This window comes from Arvicola amphibius, chromosome 4 (genome assembly GCF_903992535.2).
Source record: "Arvicola amphibius chromosome 4, mArvAmp1.2, whole genome shotgun sequence".
NCBI lineage: Eukaryota > Metazoa > Chordata > Mammalia > Rodentia > Cricetidae > Arvicola > Arvicola amphibius.
Window position 1 is genome coordinate 3,583,997 of NC_052050.1, and position 18,699 is coordinate 3,602,695.

General features: G+C 49.1%; 1 protein-coding gene across 1 annotated transcript in view; it reads left to right on the forward strand.

Annotated features, from left to right (window-relative positions):
• The window catches only part of Timp2 (TIMP metallopeptidase inhibitor 2), a 48,801-nt gene extending 36,574 nt beyond the window's left edge, over window positions 1–12,227 (forward strand). Inside the window, exons 3-5 of the mRNA XM_038326201.1 lie at window positions 1,319–1,427; window positions 7,409–7,533; window positions 9,253–12,227. Of these exons, the coding sequence (XP_038182129.1) occupies window positions 1,319–1,427; window positions 7,409–7,533; window positions 9,253–9,450 (432 nt within the window). The 3' untranslated portion in view covers window positions 9,451–12,227. The remainder of the gene's footprint in view (window positions 1–1,318; window positions 1,428–7,408; window positions 7,534–9,252) is intronic.
• Window positions 12,228–18,699: the final 6,472 nt, after the last annotated feature.

Here is an 18,699-nt window from a genome sequence, read left to right on the forward strand (position 1 = left end):
AAAGCAAGTCGGACCCGAGAAATCCAGCCCTCCCCTGACTCTGAGGTTATGGTCTCCTCCCAGAGGGCACCTTTCCCCGCTTGGTTGTCATTAGGTAGCCAGTGCTTCACCAAGGTCCCTGGAAATAAACCACGTGTTATAGTGCAAGTCTTGTAAACCCAGCATCCTGGCTGAGGCGAGAGAATGGAGAGTTCGAGTCCAGGCCTGGCTGCAAACTGAGACTTTTGTCTCAGGGAAAAAAAGTCTGGAAATAGGGCTGGGGTGTAAATTATTGGGCTCAAGGCCACAGGTTTAATCCAGAACAGGGGGACAGGGGTAGGGAAAAAGTGAAAGTCAAAAGAAAGGGGAAAAATAAAAATTCTTTTTTGTTTGTTTTTTGTTTTTTTGGGGGGGAGGGAGGGCTTTTTGTTTTTTATTCGTTTGCTTGTTTGTTTTTGACTTTTGGTTTTTCGAGACAAGGTCCTCTGTGTAGCCTTAGTTGTCCTGAAACTTATAGAGTTCTGACTGCCTCTGCTTCCTGAGTGCTGGAGTTAAAGACCCCCACACACACACACAACACACATTTTGGTTTGTTTTTGTTTGTTTGGTTTTTGTCTATTTTTTTTTTCAGGACAGGGTTTCTCTGGTTTGTTGTTTTTAGTTAAGCAAGCAAATTAACCCAGTCCCTGAGGACAGACAGATGTGACCCTCTGTGGCAAGTGAGACTCTCTAGATTTCTACGAGGGGTTCGGAAATGATGACTTCGTGCTCAGAAATGTCCTTAGACAAAGCCCCCTCTGATGACAGGCTGTGCTCGCCAGCTGGAGTCTACCTACAGCCATAAGCGGATATGTGACTCTGAGCACCTTCACAAAAGCAATGGGGGCCTGTGAATCTGTGTTTACCTTCTGATGCCTTGGGAGGAAGGGGCACATATGGGTACAGCCCTGGACTCCTGTTCCCATCATGTTCCGATTGGGAACCTGTCTGGGCTTACTCCTGCACTACTGGGTTTACTCCTGCCCTACTGTGCTCATTCCTGCCCTACCGTGCTCACTCCTGCCCTACTGTGCTCACTCCCACCCTACTGTGCTCACTCCTGCCCTACTGTACTCACTCCTGCCCTACTGTGCTCACTCCTGCCCTACTGTGTTTACTCCTGCCCTACCGTGTTTACTCCCGCCCTACTGTGTTTACTCCCGCCCTACTGTGCTTACTCCTGCCCTGCTGTGCTTACTCCTGCCTACTGTGCTCACTCCTGCCCTACTGTGCTCACCCCTGCCCTGCTGTGCTTACCCCTACTCTGCTGTCCTCACTCCTGTCCTACTGTGTTTTTCAGATGTTCAAAGGACCTGACAAAGACATTGAGTTTATCTACACGGCCCCCTCCTCAGCAGTATGCGGGGTCTCGCTGGACGTTGGAGGGAAGAAGGAATATCTAATTGCAGGTGTGTAGAAGCTCAGCCTTGAGTACTGGGTCACGGTATCCTGACAGAATTAATTCTGCATTCCTATGTCCTGGTCCCTAAGGAACAAACTTCCCACACTGCCCTCTAGGGGCGAACCAGCCAATCTGCATTGGCACAGGGACTGCTTATAGCCCAAGTCTAGGAGACTCTGGTGAAGCTGCCTTGTCTTGCCAGCATCTACTCCCAGAGGCACCCCCCCACGTCCTTGCCTATACAGAAGCTGTCTGTACTAGTGGCCTCTCTAGTGGGTCGCAGTCCTGGGAAGCCCAGCAGCAGCTCCTCCTCTGGGCACTGGCTGGGAGCTAGGGGATTTCTCATTTCTTTCTACAGTGATTGCATAAATCCTTTGTCTTCCTGTTATAAGGTGTACCCGTGATCGGGCAGTACAGATGAAGGTTTGCCTCAGGCTCAGGGATTAACATGGGGTCCACTTGCAACACTTGGCAAGAACCGGTGGTTCTGCTTCTTCTGAGCCGATTGGTGTCACATTGGCAGCCAGTGTGGAGGCATTTCTGGCACAGAAAGCTTCAGCTAATGCATAGAGAGGCTTCTCCTAGGAGAGCCAGTAGATAGAGGTTCCTCAGCATAGCCCTGCAGCACTCCTGCTGGCTCTGTGCGGTCTTTCTTTTTTGAAAAGTGGATTTTATTTGTATGCGTATGAGTGATTTGCTTGCTTCATTGCACACTGGGATTCCCCACAGCCTGTGACACACCGGATGCCCAGGCTGTATCTAGTGTAAGTCAAGGAGAATGTAGGGCTGGAATTTGTCCTTTGGTGAGCCCATGTGTGATTAGGGCTAACATTCAGTTTCTAACCAGAACCTTCCCTGACAAAGGCCAGAAGTTGCCAATAGCTGGTTAGTGCCCACTGGGATGGATGCACCTCAGTAGTCAAGCATGGCCATCTCCCATGCGCACGGACTCCATTTTTGACCTCCTGGGGCCAGACCTGTCAGTCAGACCTGCTTCCCATTTGGATATCCCAAGCATGGGCACTGCTTTCTGTTCCGTGAGATGGAAACCAGCCCACCAGACTAGTAAAGGGCTTCTGGATAAGCAACTTACAAATCGGTGAGCCGTGCCTTGCTATCAGGAGCCCTGACACATTGTGACTGCTACAACAGGCTCGAACTCCTGCTCCATGCCCTGCTTAGTTTCTGGATAGCATGAGGGGGCTGAAGACACCTGAGCAAAGGGGGAGGGTGGAGTCCTACAGGGCAGCAGTGTGATGAGCATTGCTGGGGGCTGCTCTGTTTTGTGTACTTGGGGCATCTTGGGGCATCCTCTCTGGCTCTGCCCCTCTTCTGTGCGAACCAGGTTCCAGGTCCACACAAAGTCTGGGGAGTCAGTCCACACAGGAGGCCAGATTATTTCAGTGACTGTGCATATGGACATCAGTGTCTGTCGAGCTGAACCCCAGTCTTCCACACTGACCATCAGAGGTTTCCCACCTGCCCCCTCTGTTCTGTGCTGCCCTACTACGCCCGCGTGTGTCCTCTCCTCTGTCGTAGGAAGAAGGAAAGCACACAAATAGCATAGCACACGTTTCCTAGGCCTGCTAAGACCCTATCCACTCCAGGTGCAATGCAGACTGAAAGTCCCCAAAGCCACTTAGTCACTGTGTGCCTGTCATCTTAGACTACGTCACACTTACTGCCCCAAACACACGGGCACAGTTCAGTCCCCTGAATGGCCCAGAACATAACATTAATAAAGGACACCTTTAAGTATGCTTGCAGCATGCTGGGGTTTTTTTGTTTTAGTTTTTGTTTTTTTAGGGGGGGGTGTTTCGAGACAGGGTTTCCATGTAGTTTCTAGAGCCTGTCCTAGAACTAGCTCTTGTAGACCAGGTTGGCCTCGGACTCAGAGATCCGCCTGCCTCTGCCTCCTGAGTGCTGGGATTAAAGGCGTGCGCCACCACCACCCAGAAAGATAGCTATCCTTTTGTGGCAGCTTATTTTGCTGAGTATGATGTCAGGTTCTGTCTATGCAATAGCAGGTGTGAGACTTGTCTCCCTTTTTATGTGTATGTGTACACACACATACATATACATACATATGCACATACACACGCATACATATATGTGCATATACACATACACATGCACATACATATGTACGTATGCATGTACATATATAAATGCACACATACACATGCACACACATATGTACATACACATACATACATCACACACATACACACACACGCACATGTATTTGGTGGTGCTGGGGATGGAACCTAAGGCCTTAGATATGCTATGTCAGGGCTCTAGTTCTATGTGTAAATTTTTTAATGTGATATTCTTTTCCATTGAATTTGACAAGTGATTTCCTATTTTCATACACACACATATGCAGCTGTATACATGCACGCATATGATGACACATGAGTGGAGGTCAGAGGACAATTTGAGGGAGTCAGCACTCTCCTACAGTGCGGGTCCCAGGGCTGGACTCAGGTCGACAGGTTTGGCACCAAGTGCCATCTCATTCGCCCAATGAAGGGGAATTAAAAATGCCGAGAAGTCACTGTGTTTTGTCCAAAGAGAACAAGCTGGCAGGAAAGGTGACAAGTGGCCCACGTGTGCCTAGGCGCTGCCTCTGCAAACACACCTGTTTGGGTTTGAACTGATGGCCGACCCCTGACAAGCCAGTGCCTCCCAGATGCTATGAAGGGGCAGTTGCCCCATGGAAGTGAAAGATGGCAGAGAGACTCCAGGCACTTTGACCCGGGCCTGCTCCACGTTCACAAATAACTGTGTTTCAAAAGTGCAAGGTGGCAGGCACCTGTGTGTCACACCGAATGAGGGCCAATGAGTGACGTGCGCTCTGGGCTATGAGCAGGTTACCCTGGACATGTGAGAAGGGTCTGCGGAGGACCTCAGTAGGAAGCTGCCCTCAGGGGACTGGGCACTGGACAGGTGGGTCCATCAGTAAAGTGCTTAAGTTTAATCTCCAGACCCCCCAGGGAAGCTGGGCAAGGTGGCATGTGCCCACAACCCTAGAGACGGGGCTCCCTAGAGCTCCCTGAATTGGTAGAATAAGTTCAGTAAGAGATTGCCTCAAAAATAAGATGTGAGCGATTGGGAAACATACCCAACGTGACCTCCAACCCCCACATACCCCACACACATAAACACATATGAACATGTACACATGCGTATACCACATATACAAATACATCTGAACATGTCCACATGGTTATGCCACACAACACACACACACACACACACACACACCCTTAGAATACCGATAATGACCAGTACGCTGCTTAGGACAGCCAGAGATGTCTTTCTCTGTGCCTCTCTGGCCTCCCCATGAGAACTATTCTTTGGCACAACTCAGTGATAACTAACTGTGCCTGCCCATAAGTCAGCTGCTCTGCCAATCAGGATATACACCCACTTACTCTTCTCTTGGGAGAGGAACCAGGCATGAGGCACATTGTCCAAAAAGCCTCTCTAATCTTTCTCTCTTTGGGCTTCGTCAGATGACTTCAGATTGGATGAGTCCTTACTGCCCAAGGCACAACAGAGCCTGTTTCCTGTTCTTTAGAGTCAGGACAGGCCCCTTAATCAGGGACTACCCAGAAATCACGTGGCCCAGCACACTGCCCAGCCAGCTGGCTATGGAGACCTCTTCCTCCCAGACCGGTGATTCAGCTTCACATGTGGACTTGTATAGATTTCTCCCTGTAATTTTCTTTTAAGTTTCTCTCTTCTGAAAGGAAAAGTAAACATATAACCCTCAGCTGCTCATTTTACTCAATCTTTGTTCTTCTTTACCCAAGCCTTATGCTTTGCTGTTTCCTGAGTTAAAATGTTACAATAGCTCGGGAGGCAGAGGCAGATGGATCTTTGTGAGTTCGAGACCAGCCTGGTCTACAAGAGCTAGTTCCAGGACAGGCTCCAAAGCTACAGAGAAACCCTGTCTCAAAAAATAAAAAAAAAAAAAATGTCGCAATAGTTGACTGTGCCATGTGAGCCCAGTGTGATGGTGCTAACGGGACTTCTTTTTTTTATATTTGTGTTCGCTAATTATACAAATAATAGCAAGCCTTCCGATGGCTCAGCCAGTAAGGGTGCTTGCCAAAGAAGCTTGACCACATTTGTTCAACCCCCAAACCCATGTAAAAGTAGAAGGAAAGGAAAGACAATATAAAGTTTTCCCCTGACTCCCACACACATGCTATGATGTGTAGGAGTGCTCTCACACACATAAACATCATACATGTAATCAATATTTAGATAAGAATCATTATGACATTGTCATAGGTCTGTATGCTGTACTTTGATCTGGGGCCGGAGAGATGGCTCAGTGGTTAAGAGCTTGCTGTGCAACCCCCAAGGACCTGAGTTCAGATCCCAGTGCTCATAGTGGTCTCACACATGAGGGGTGTGGCAGCTGCTGATGAGGGACTGGGGATCCCCCTTCTCCTTCATTGTTTATCCTAAATTCTCTACACTGAGCATTATTTTAGCTTCATTTCTGTTTCTGTGATTAAAAAATACCCAGACAAGAAGCAAGTTTGAGGAGAAAGGGTTTCCTGGAACGCAGTGTTCGAGGTTGTAGTCTCTCCGTGTGGGAAAGCCAAGGAAGAAACACAAAGCAATTAGTCAGGATCAGAGAGGGAATACATGTCTACATGCTTACCTGCTTTGTTGCTAGCATTCAGCTCAACTTCTCCATTCATACATAGTTCAGGACCCCTGCCTAGGGAATGGTGCCACCCACAGTGGGCTTTCTGTAACATGGAGGGTCCTGTTTGTTTGTTGGGGTTTCTGTCCTGTCCAGTACCCCACGGCCGGCAAGCCCCAAAGAAATAACACAGAGATCTCTATAAGTTATAAAGCTGATTGGCCCATTAGCTCTAGCCTCTTACTGGCTAACTCTCACATCTTGATTAACCCATTTTTCTATTTATTTTAACCATGTGGCTCAGTACCTTTTTTAGTGGGGCAGATCACATCCTGTTGCTCTGGTGGTCTGGGCAGGAGTGGGAGGAATCAACTTCCACCTTCCCAGAATTCTCCTGTTCTCATTGCATCATTTCTACTTCCTGTCTGGTTTTCCTACCTATAGTTCCTGCCTGGCCAATCAGCATTTATTTAAAACACGATTGACAGATTACAGACAATTCTTCCACACCAGCTTTCCACATGGATTAAGTAAAACAGTTCCCCACAGACCTTTCCACCTGCCAACCCAAGGCAGACAATCCTTCATTGAGACTGTCTTCCCAAGTGATTCTAGGTTATGTCAAGTTGCAATTAAAGCTAGCCATTATAAACATGCATTTCTCTCCTTTTGTTTTTTTGTTTTGTTTTGTTTGTTTTGTTTTGTTTCAGACAGGGATTTATATAGCCCAGGTTGGCCTCAAACTCACTATATAGCCAACATCCTTCAATTCCTGATTCTCCTGCCTTTAACTCCTTGTACCAAACCATACCTCAAACATGCGTTTGTTTTAATTGATACACGCCTTTAATCCCAGTACTCAGGAGGCAGAGGCGGGTGTATCTCAGTGAGTTTGAAGCCACATGGTCTGCAAAGTGAGTTCCAGGACAGTCGGGGCTATTACACAGAGAAACTTTGTCTCAAATAACCAGAAAAATGGGGGTGTATTTTGTTTTATTTTACTTGAGGGGGGATATATGTTGGGGTACAGTTCCACAGAGGCTTGAAGAGGGTGTCATCTCCCCAGAAGCTGGAGTTACAGGCTGTTGTCATCTGCCTGACATAGATGCTGGGAACTGAACTCTGGTCACCTGGAAGATCAGCAAACACACTTAACCACTGGCCATCTCTCTAGCCCCAACATGAGTTATTTTAAAACTCAGTAGTCCAACCACGGTATTGTTAGAACTGACCCTCAACACCCAGAGCTGCACCCGGATGCAGGAGGAAGTCTGAAGGGGGAGTCTTGACCCTCAACCTGAGCCTGGTGACTCTCCCCGCAGGAAAGGCAGAAGGAGATGGCAAGATGCACATTACCCTCTGTGACTTCATTGTGCCCTGGGACACGCTGAGCACCACCCAGAAGAAGAGCCTGAACCACAGGTACCAGATGGGCTGCGAATGCAAGGTGAGCCAGATCCCCAGCTTTGCCATCACAGGGTATCCAGGTGGACGGCTGGGGACAGGTTCCTTGGCTTCCCAGACCCTCAGGACGGGAAGTCCTGATTTTGGAACGAACTCTGGGAAGATAAGAAAGCAAGACTGTCTAGCTAGAGACAAAGCCTTTGGTCCCAGGCCTCAGAGAACCTTGAGCTGTGTCCTTGGCAAGGAATATTTGGAAGATAAGGGGATATGGGGGTGGGACAAAGCACATAAATCAGTCCACATGACTGGCAGCTTCTAAGAAGAAAAGCTCCAAGGGAAGGAGATTTTGTGGGGAGAACACGGTCCTAAAAATATTTTTCTACCTGGGTATATGTGCAAGCATTGTGTGTTTAAGAGCCTAGGTATTGTTCCTAACATTCTAGACTTCTGTGCACGGGTCTCTGTGAATTTGCCCAGAGATGCACTAAACAGATGCACACATGCTTAGACGTGATGGAAAAGGGTGAGATCTATTCCCAGATTTGGGGATTATGTCACCTCCAAGGAGCAACAGTGTTCATGGCCCTGATGCCTTTCCCCTCACCAGTACCGGGTAGCCAGCATTCCTTCATGTTACCAGGAGTGAGTCTGGGACTGAGAGGTGCCAGCAGAGTCCTGACCTATGGACCTGTATGGGCCTGTGCCAGTTGGCACTTTTTCATGGTGCTTCCCATCACTTGGTTATCAAAGATGTCATTTCATGCCCAGCTGTCCAGCCAAATCTGGGCCAAGCATGGATCCTCTGTGCCTAGCACATCAAAGCAAATTCTAGTTGGGCATGCTTATTCACCACACTTGGGATGGGGAGACAGGAGAATTGCTGAGTTTGAAATCAACCTGTGCTGTAGGGTGAGTTCCATGCCAGGCCAGGCTGCAGGGTGAGATTCTGTCTCAGAAAAAAAAAAACTGTCTGGGAAGTAGCTCAGTTGATAGAGCACTTGATAGCACACATGAAGCCCTGGGTATAATCTCCAGCACCACATTAAACAGGTGTGGAGGCACATTTCTGTAATCTCAGCGTTCAAGAGGTGAGAGCAGGGGATCCCGAGTTCAAGGTTACTACAGAGCAATTTCTAGGCCAGCCTAGGACACATGAGACCCTGTTTCAAGAACAAACAAATGAAATTCAAACTCTCTTCATCTCTGTGTGGCCAGAGTTGGATACTCTCGTAGCTCCGTAATCTTTTGTCAAAAAGCTAGTGACCCATTGACCCAAGCAGGTTCTTTAAAACAAGCATAGGAAATCTTATTTGGCTCTAACCCATCTCCAGTGTAAGCCCTTTGTCATAGCTGTAGCTGTAGCTGCAAAAAGACCTAAGCAGAACCCATCAAAAAGGTAGACCAGATGGCTAAAAGCAGAGGCACACCTACACACTAGGGTTACACAAGTAGGTGGGTGTAGAAGCCAATGAATACACAGGTTTCCTCCAGGCCTGTCCTCAGCTACAGGCCTGCCAAAATACCCTGACAGAAAGCAGCTGAGAGGAGAAAGGGTTTAGTGGAACTCAGTGTTCAAGGTTGTAGTCTCTCCACGTGGGAAAGCCAAAGCAGGAACCCGAGAGCAGAGATCAGGGGACCCAGGAATAGGCAGGACTACTGTCCTTAAACACCTTCAACAGGTTGTGTCCTAGAGGTGCATCAAGTGCCCTTGACCAGAACTGTTCTTTGGTCCTGACTAAATCTGCCTGCCTGTGTCCCCCAGATCACACGCTGCCCCATGATCCCATGCTACATCTCCTCGCCGGATGAGTGCCTCTGGATGGACTGGGTCACGGAGAAGAGCATCAACGGGCACCAGGCCAAGTTCTTTGCCTGCATCAAGAGAAGCGATGGCTCTTGCGCGTGGTACCGCGGGGCGGCACCCCCCAAGCAGGAGTTCCTTGACATTGAGGACCCGTAAACAGGCTGACGGCTGACAAGAGCCCCTGCGGCCAACTGAAAAGCCCCTGAGGGTTTAGACTGGTCCAGCTCTGACATCCCTTCCTGGAAACAGCATGAATAAAACATCAATCATCCAAGTGGGTTCACGCTAGTGTGATTCTGCACCCCCCCAATTTTCCCTAAATGTGGTTGTGGGTCTGGAGGGGCAGGAGGGCCAGAGTCCCTGCCATATTCCCCCTCCATCTGCCAGGCTGAGCACTGTGTGTCTCAGTCTTTGATCCTTGGGTACAGGCAGGAGTGGAAAACAGACATTTTGCCAGGTCTCCTTGGCACTGTCACATACAGCTGACAGGCGACATTTAAGGTCCCCCTGGCCCTGTTGGGGCGGAGCCTGGAAATGTGCATTTTGCAGAAACTCTTGAAGGTTGTTGTAAGACTGTGTAGCCGGCCTACCAGGTCCTTTTCATCCTGAGAGGGACATGTCCCTCGTTTTCTGCAGCGGCCACTCCTCTGGCCCAAGGTAGTAGTCTCTCGCCCTTGCAAGTGCCCCCCACCTGCCCCTGTCCTCCTCTGCACCTGGTGTAGACTCGGAGCACCAGGATCCCGCTCAAGTCCAAGAGTAGCCCTCCAACCAGCGGCTCATTAGTACCAGGATCCTGCTCGCGTCCAAGAGTAGCCCTCCAACCAGCGGCTCCTTTGTCTAGGAGTCCCAGTCAACCCCATGAACCCACAGACTTCAGTGGAACGCCCTCGGGCTCATGGGAATGGGAGCCCTCCCTGAGCTGTGTTTCTGGCTTCAGCCAAGTCATTTCTGTCCTACCCTTCTCCCATCTCCACCCATCCCCCAGTGGGGATCTGTGAGGTCTCCCGCTGGGGGCGATCACTTGTGGTGAGGGATGCTTGGCTGTCCTCTAGTCACTGCTGAGCCTCCTGAGCTGTTCTTAACCCCTTCCCGAGTGGCTTCAGGCGTCTGGGTTGAGCAGCACGGCTCTGCTTTCTGTAGCATCACGCCCTGTCGCTGTTGGGATGCTGGTAGCATTCCCTTTTTTGCACAAACCGAAGATGTAAGAGGCCAGTCCTGTAAGGCCCCACGAGAAAAATTCGAGTGAAATCTCCCTGCCAGACTGGCTGCTGTTACTGCGTGTGGATTTCTGTAAGTGTTACTAAGCAAGCACACGAATCCATGCAGCGGCGAGGAAGCCTGAGAGGCAGGCAGCTGTCTTACCAAGCTCCCAGGATGCTGCGACTTGTTCTTAAAGCCATCTCATTCTCTTAAAGGTGATTTCTCAGATACCAAATGAGGCTGAGAGGCAAGTGTACTCAGTTCTGCTTCTGTCTCTTAATGTCATAGAGGCTGCCCACTTCAGGCCCTTATAGGGCACTGGGGTACCTACTTGCTCCCTAAAGAAAATTTGATTTTTCTGATGCCAATAGGATAGGGGTTAAGAGAGGCAGAATTTTGTCACTGACAATACAGATAGTCGCTCTTCCTCCTACCCAAGTCTTAAAAATAAGCTGTCCCAAGGACACACATGTATATTATCCAAACATGCACAATGTGTTCATACAGAAACAGACTGAAGTCTGGCAGCCTGTGAGCGGTCCTTTGGTAAAATGCTTCCAAGGCTCTCTATTCCCCAGCCCTGTCCTAACCATCAGAAACCCCAAGGCAACTGTTACAATCCACCCCCCAGACACTCCCTAGCCACGCCCCCACACCAGGACCTGGCCAGCTCAGAACTCCCTTTTAAGACAGACTGGGAGAATGCCCGGGAATCAGCCTGCCCCTCCCGAGGGCGTTTTCATGTTGTGCAGTGATATTCTTCTTAGGATGCTGTCATGGACCAGCCCACGAGACCCTGCAGTCTATCCCGCCCTGCCTGTTTGCTTCCTGTGCAGTGGTATCATATGTAACAATGCCATTTCTGCTGACTTCTTGACATGTTCTGGTTTGTTTCTGATGTTCGCTGTGAGCATTCTTGTGCTGTGTTTATGCCCTTGGTAGCATTAGACTTTGCACTTTTTAAAAACAAGAAAACAAAAATGTTTCAGCATCGAGGAAGCATTTGACCCAGAGTGGAAAGCATGGCATGGTAGCCGGCCTGGGACCGGGGAACCCTTCCGATCTTGGAGTTCTTTGAATATCTGTTTTTCCGGTCTCCCTATCTTTTGTGCCTGGTTCAAATAATTACGAAGGAAGGACTCTCTGAGTAGATTGGTTCTATAAGACGGCCTTTATATTTCCTACTCACGTTGGCTCTTCTAGCCACACCAGGCAGGTGAGAGACAAGGAACAAGCGAACTATTGGGACAGCCTGTCAGACGGCTGCTGAGTAACAACCACTCAGCTGCCGCCATATATAGTTTAAGGAGTATCTCCACTTGGCGTTAACTTCTGTTGTGTTCTAAGCACTGGGCTTTCCTCCCTCTGTCTCCGTCATGCCAGCAACTCGAAGTATTTCAGATGACGTTTACATGGCAGTTATTTCCAGATCTCTGCTTGATACATATTGATACATATTAAAACACATCTGTGAGCTTGCCGCATAATTTAAAGCTTTGTTGATTTTGTTTCCGTTTGAACTCTTGGTTGTTGTGGGGGGAAGCACCGTGTTCATGCTGGAGTATGAAGTCTGAGAGGAGCCCCCCCACGCCTCATGCTGGCAGCACCCGAGAGTTGTTGAAAGTCAGCAAGCCAACCGCGCGGGTGTCTCTGATGCTTTGTATCAGTTTTTATTTTTATTTTTTTGAATGATTGCTCTGTCAATGGACAATAAACCATACTATCAAAGAGAAGGTTGAGTTCCTGTGTGGCTGTTCCTGCTGTCTTCCAGCTGAGGGATGGGGGCCAAGCCTCTGCCAGCTAGAGGGGCGGGGGTCCCAGAGGGAACTGGACGATAGAAGCAGGCATCCGATGCCTTGGGACTGGGGTTAGAGACAGCTGTGAGCCTCTTGCGTTCTGGGAACCAAACCTGGGTCCCCCGAGGAGCAGTCAGTGCTCTTAACCGCTGAGCTGTCTCTTCAGCCCCTACATGTCCATTAGTAAGCAAGAAGAACGTGCCTGCCTGCTAAAAATGGCCACAAAAGAAATGTTCCACAGGGCAGAAGAAATGACTCCACAGGTAAAGACGTTTGCTGCCAAGCCTGGCGACCCAAGTCAGGGTCCTTGAAACCCGCATGGTGGAAGGCAAAAACCTACCCCTACAAGTTGCCCTCTGACCTCCACATGCACACATGTGATTATGCAAACACACAAATAAATAAACATGACCTTAATCTTTAAAATGTGAAACTGGCAAGGTGGCAAACATAGAATCCTGCTCCTGAGAGGTTGAAGCAGGAGGATCATGAATTGGAGGGTAGGTTGAACTACATAGCCGAATCTAAACCTGCAGAAAGATGGAGTGTGGGCTGTGGGTCCAGGAGCACTTCTACAGGCGTTGCCTAGAAACAAAACTGACTGCTAAATTCTGTGTGTAGGTCGACCACTGTGTCTCATTTTGCCCTGTTTAAGGGAAGTCACAGGGAAGCCAGGCTCGATGTTCCAAAAGTCCTGTCCAAGGGGAGTGTGTTGTAGGACTTCCTGGGTCAACGTGAACAGATGTGTATTTTCTATGGATAGAAAACAGTGACAAGCTAGAGAAACAGCTTCCCCAAATCCATCACGATAGATGCTGGGGGCTGGCTTGCCTGCCCCATATCCATGAAGCCCTGGATTGGACATCCAACATGGAATGCACTACCTGTGGGTGCACATGACTGCAGTCCTGGGATTCAGGAGGTAGAGGCATGAAGACCAGGAGCTCAAAGCCAGCCTCAGCTGCATAGTGTTCCAGGCTAGCCTGGGCTACACAAGACTTTTTCTCAACATCAAATGCCCATCAATCTCCCTTGATGACCCAATGAGCTTTTGGGGTTATATACAGGGGCACAGGTGACCAAAGGCATCTGCATCACCAGAAAGGGTGCCCCACCATAGCTGATGCCATGCCCCTAGGAACCCCTGCTCAGACTGAAGGCAGCACCACCCTGATTTTCCTCTCCCAGCTATCGCTTCCTACAGGAGCTGGGGAGGGAGGGGTCTTGTGAATCTTGTGACTGAGGCTTCTGAGCCATCTCCTAGCTCCAGGACGAACATGTCAGCTCAGAGGAAATAGCTGTACAGAGTCAGTGGGATAGTCCTAATGAGCTCTTAAATACAGCCTCATCCCTACCCCTGCAAAACCATGACAGGCAATCACTCTTCCAGGTAACACGGTGTCCAGTCTTTACAGTCTCCCTCTGCCCAGCAAGTATTTCCCTATATATATATGATATAATCTTAAAGTTATGGGCTGGAGAGATGGATCAGAGGTTAAGAGCATTGCCTGCTCTTCCAAAGGTCCTGAGTTCGATTCCCAGCAACCACATGGGGGCTCACAACCATCTCTAATGGGGTCTGGTGCCCTCTTCTGGTGTGCAGGCACACGCACAGACAGAATATTGTATACATAATAAATAAATAAATAAATAATAAAAAAAATAATCTTAAAGTTATATCAAGAAAGACCAATTGTGCCATGGTGGCCATGTTTTCATCCCAGCGCTCAGGAGGCAGAAGCCAGTAGAGTTTTGAGGTTGAGGCTAGCCTCATCTGAGTAGTGAGTGCCAGGTGAGTCAAGACTACAGTAAGATCTTGTCTCAAAAACAGAAAACAAGCCCAGAACCAGGGAGCGGCCCCGTGGTTGGAAGTGCTTACTGTGTGACCGGAAGGACATTGAGTTCAAATCCCAGCACTCATTAACAAACCTGAGGGGGTCTTGTGTGTGTCTGTGACCCCAGTGCTGTGCAGGGAAAGGACAGGATGCTCTCTGAGCCTTGCCAGCTGCCAGGCTAGCAAAACACTCTAGGTCCAGATTCAGGGGAGGCCCTGCCTCAAAGACAAATGGTGTGTGCTGTGACTGGAGAGATGGTTCAGTGGTTCAGCACACTGGCTGCCCTTCTAGAGGACCTGGGTTCAATTCCCAATACCTGCATGGTGGCTCATGACTATCTGTAACTCCAGTTCTAAGGGGTTGGCCACCTCTGGTCTCCATGGATACCTGCATGCACAAGGCATACACTTATAAAAGACACACACACACACAAATAAATAATAAAAATACTTTTTAAAGAAAGAAGGTGGAGAGCCAAAGAGGAGACCTGACTCTCCTCTGGCCTTGGCATGTGTATAGGTGTGAGTACCCCCCACACATGTGCACATACTCAACACACACATATATATACCATCCCAATCAGATTGAAAATCATGAATCATAAACCATCTTGCATACACATTTTTTTGTTTTCTGGGGGAAGGGGAGTTCAAGACGGTTTCTCTACGTAACAGCCCTAACTGTCCTGGAACTCTTTGGTAAATCAGGCTGGCCTTGAACTCACAGAGATACATCTGCCTCAGCCTCCCTAATGCTGGGATTAAAAGTGTGCGCCACCACTGCACAGCATCAACATTTGTGAAGGCCTCAAGAGAACCTCAGACAAGCTGTAGGGATACACACCTGCTACACCTGCTTCATCTGCTCGGTGTCCTGATGGCCTTCTCTTGGAGTTCAGGAAAGTGCTCACCCCTCCCGTCCTGGACCTGAGCCTCTGTTGGACCCTCCCTCTGGCACATTCTTCCTGTGCTCACCTCCTGGTCCTTGCCCTTCTCATTCCTGGCTCAAGTTCTCATGGTAAGTGTCACACTTGAAGAAGGTCAGGCTGAGGCGTGGATGTCACCTGTCAGACTTATTATGAACGATGAATCATTCCGTGTTACTGGAATGCAGTTCAGTCCTGTGGGGAGGATGTAGGAGTGACCAGTCTGGAATGTGGAAAACAAGAAATGAGCTTAGTGCCAGGGGTGAGGTCATTGGGAAGGGGTGTGGCTTAGTCCTGTGGGTGAGGTCATTTTGGGAAGGGTCATGGCTTAGTGCTGTGGGTGAGACCATTGGGAAGAGTTGTGGATTAGTGCCATGGTTGAGACTACTGGGAAGGGGTGTGACCTCAGGACAGTGGGAAGGCTGTGTGTCAAAGGCCTGGGACCTTCTGAGGAAGGGAATAGGCTCCTCAGCTCAGGATCGGGGTCCTCTCAGGAAACTTCCCAAAAGTACCTCCATCCTACTGAGGATAAATTTTGGGGTGCAGGGAAGAGGTATATAAGGACAAAAGAGCGCAGGACTTGGCCAGGACTATAACCTTAGCTACTTGAGAGGCTGAGGCAGGAGGATAGGAAATTCAAAACTGGCCCTTGTAACTTAGAAGACTACGTCTCAAGGAGAAAACAAAACAACCAGGAGCAAGGTCACGGCCACGTGGGAGGTGACCGTCAGGGATGGGAAGGGTTGTTGTGTGTGTGCGAGCCAAAATGTTGTGAAGGCGTGAGTGGGCATGAGCGTGGTATAGGAACCACATGACTATGTGTGTGCTCAGAGTGGAAAGAAATGAACGCATGGAACATGAACACGTGGCTGTGGATACCGGGTGGATGTGTGACGTATGTATTCCGGGCAGGGAGTGTGCATGTGGAGGTCTGGGCAGCAACAATCCCTGAGACCAACATACATATGAAGAGAGTGGATCCTGCCCAGCTCCCTTCAGGGGAAGGACCCTCCAGCCTGGGCACAAGCTGGCCAGGGTCCCAGGGCAGTCCCAAGGGACAGATGTAAGGACCTAGGAGCCCAGGGGTTTCCTGTTTAAGAAACTGGCAACTCGGAGTCTCATTAAGTTCTGGGGTGGACTGATGTACCCTTGAGAGAAAGGGTGCTCCAAAAAGCGGATGCTAGGATTCCTAACCATGCTGGGGGAAGCGCATTACACAAACACACGCTGTTGGTTCCAAACAACATAAAACCGTGAACAACCATGTCCTGTCCCTCAGCGGGTCTTGAGCTTGCTGAGGTCCTCGGGGACCCTGTCCTGGCCTCTGCCTGCCTTGCTGAGAAATACTGTCATTTAGGAGAGTCAGTTTCCTGCATGTTGTCGTTGTTGTTACAAGATTGCCGAATGGGGCTGGAGAGATGGCTCAGAGGTTAAGAGCATTGCCTGCTCTTCCAAAGGTCCTGAGTTCAATTCCCAGCAACCGCATGTTGGCTCACAACCATCTGTAATGGGGTCTGGTGCCCTCTTCTGGCCTGCAAGCATACACACATATGTAGAATATTGTATACATAATAAATAAATAAATTTATAAAAAAAAAAAAAAGATTGCCGAATGCCTGAGTGAGGCATTCACTTCAGCAACCAGTAAATGACAATGGCATAAGCAACCTTTTCCCCAAGTGGCTAGGCCCAGCCTTGCTTTCATTTGTCTTAGTCAGGTTTCGGGAACAACAATGATAGGCAACAACCACCTTGATCCCTGGTCCTCCTTGCATGGGTCGGGAGGATGGCGTGTACCACTGTTGTCCCTAAGGACCTGGGGCTCTGAGGACTGTGCAAACAAAGCGAAGCCTCCATATCAGGGGCCAGTGGCCAAGGCTATCAGTAAATGTCATGCCAGGGTGCTATAGGGGACAGGCTCTGGGCTGATATCTCCCCCGTCTAAATGGGCACGAAGCTTGAGTGGCACTCGGGTAGAACACAAATTCAACAGAGGTGAGTTCCACCCTCAGCATAGAGCAGCCTGTGCCTGGGTCACTTTGTCTATGAATGACAACCTCACAGCAATGGAAGACCAAGTGACGCTTCTGCTTACTAGAAAAGTCTGTTGCTATGGCAATCAGGGACAAGGTGCCCCCTTAGCTTGCTGGAGCTGTAGGGAGCCTGCAACTAAGCTGGCAAAGTTAATGCAATTTGGGATAACTGCCTAACACACACAGAGAGGCACCACCAGTAGCATTCAGAATTGGGAGGGGGGGTGACTTTGTTACTTTTCTACCGCTGTGAAGAGACATCACTATCAAGACAACTTACAAAAGTATTGAATTTGGGAACTCGTGTTCCAGAGGGTTAGAGTCTGTAACCAGGTATCGCAGCAGTCAAGCAAGCACAGTTCTGGAGATGTAGCTGAGAGCTTTATCTGATCCACAAACAGGAGGCATAGAAAAGAACTCATTGGGAATGGCATGGGCGAGCACTCACCTGTGAGGGCCAGAGGTTGACACCTGACAGGGTTGACAAGGTATCTTCCTCAGTGACTTCTCTACCTTGTACTTGAGACCAGGGTGTTCGGAGGAAGCTCCACCTCATTCCCCCACTACTCCTCCCATCTCTCTCTCTGAACCTGAAGCTTGCATTTCCTTTAGATTGGCTGACAGCAGGGAGCCCCTGGGATCTGCCAGCTTCCCCTCCCCTGTACTGGGGTGGTCGTGCATCACCACATCCAAGTTTTGTGTGGGAGCTTGGAGAGCTGCAATCAAGTTCTCCTGCTTACCCAGCAGGCACTTTACCTGCTGAGCCGCACCCCGGCAAGCACTCTATTCACTGGACCATGGCCCCAATTCAGATCTTGGAGACTTCTTCCAACAACCATGGGCCCTTAAGTCGGGGAGGAACTGAATCCATTTTGCTGTGATCTTCAGGGCAGGAGCTGACCAAGTAACTTTTGAACAACATTACTACCCCATCAACATTCCTTTTTACCAAAGCTGTTAAAGCAAACCTGTCCTGCTGGGTGAGGCAGGCAGACCTTTGTGAGTTCAAGGTCAGCATGGTCTACAGAGGGAGAAAAGCATCGGGTTTCCTTCCTTTTTTTTCAGTGTCTCTCTGGTCTTCTCTTTTAGGATTCTGAGACTGTTCAGTTGCCTCGCCTAAAGCACCTTGCTTTTGCAATTTTGTCTCTTCAAAAACATTTGTCCACAGTGAGCCTACAACAAACACACTAGTTCCAGAGACCCCGTGATCTCTGGCTCTTGGGAGTCGTGGTAGAGACAGAGACGTCCACAGAAAAAGAATGGCAGGGGAGGAGGGCATCTGTAGGCAGAGACTGCTCTCTCGTTTCCCAACCACCCAGACCCAAATAATTATACAGAAACTATATTAATTACAATACTGTTTGGCCAACAGCTTATGTGTATTTTTAGCTAGCTCTTATATCTTGAATTAGCACATTTCTATTAATCTGTGTATCTCCACAAGGCTGTGGCTTACCAAGTAAGGTTCTGGCTGGCATCTTTCTCCTTCGGCAGCTACAAGGCTACTCCCCGACTTTGCCTCCTCTCTCTATATATATCTCTATTTGGATTTCCCACCTGGCTTTACTCTGTATAGCCACTGACTGAAACAGCTTTATTCATTATCCAATAAAAGC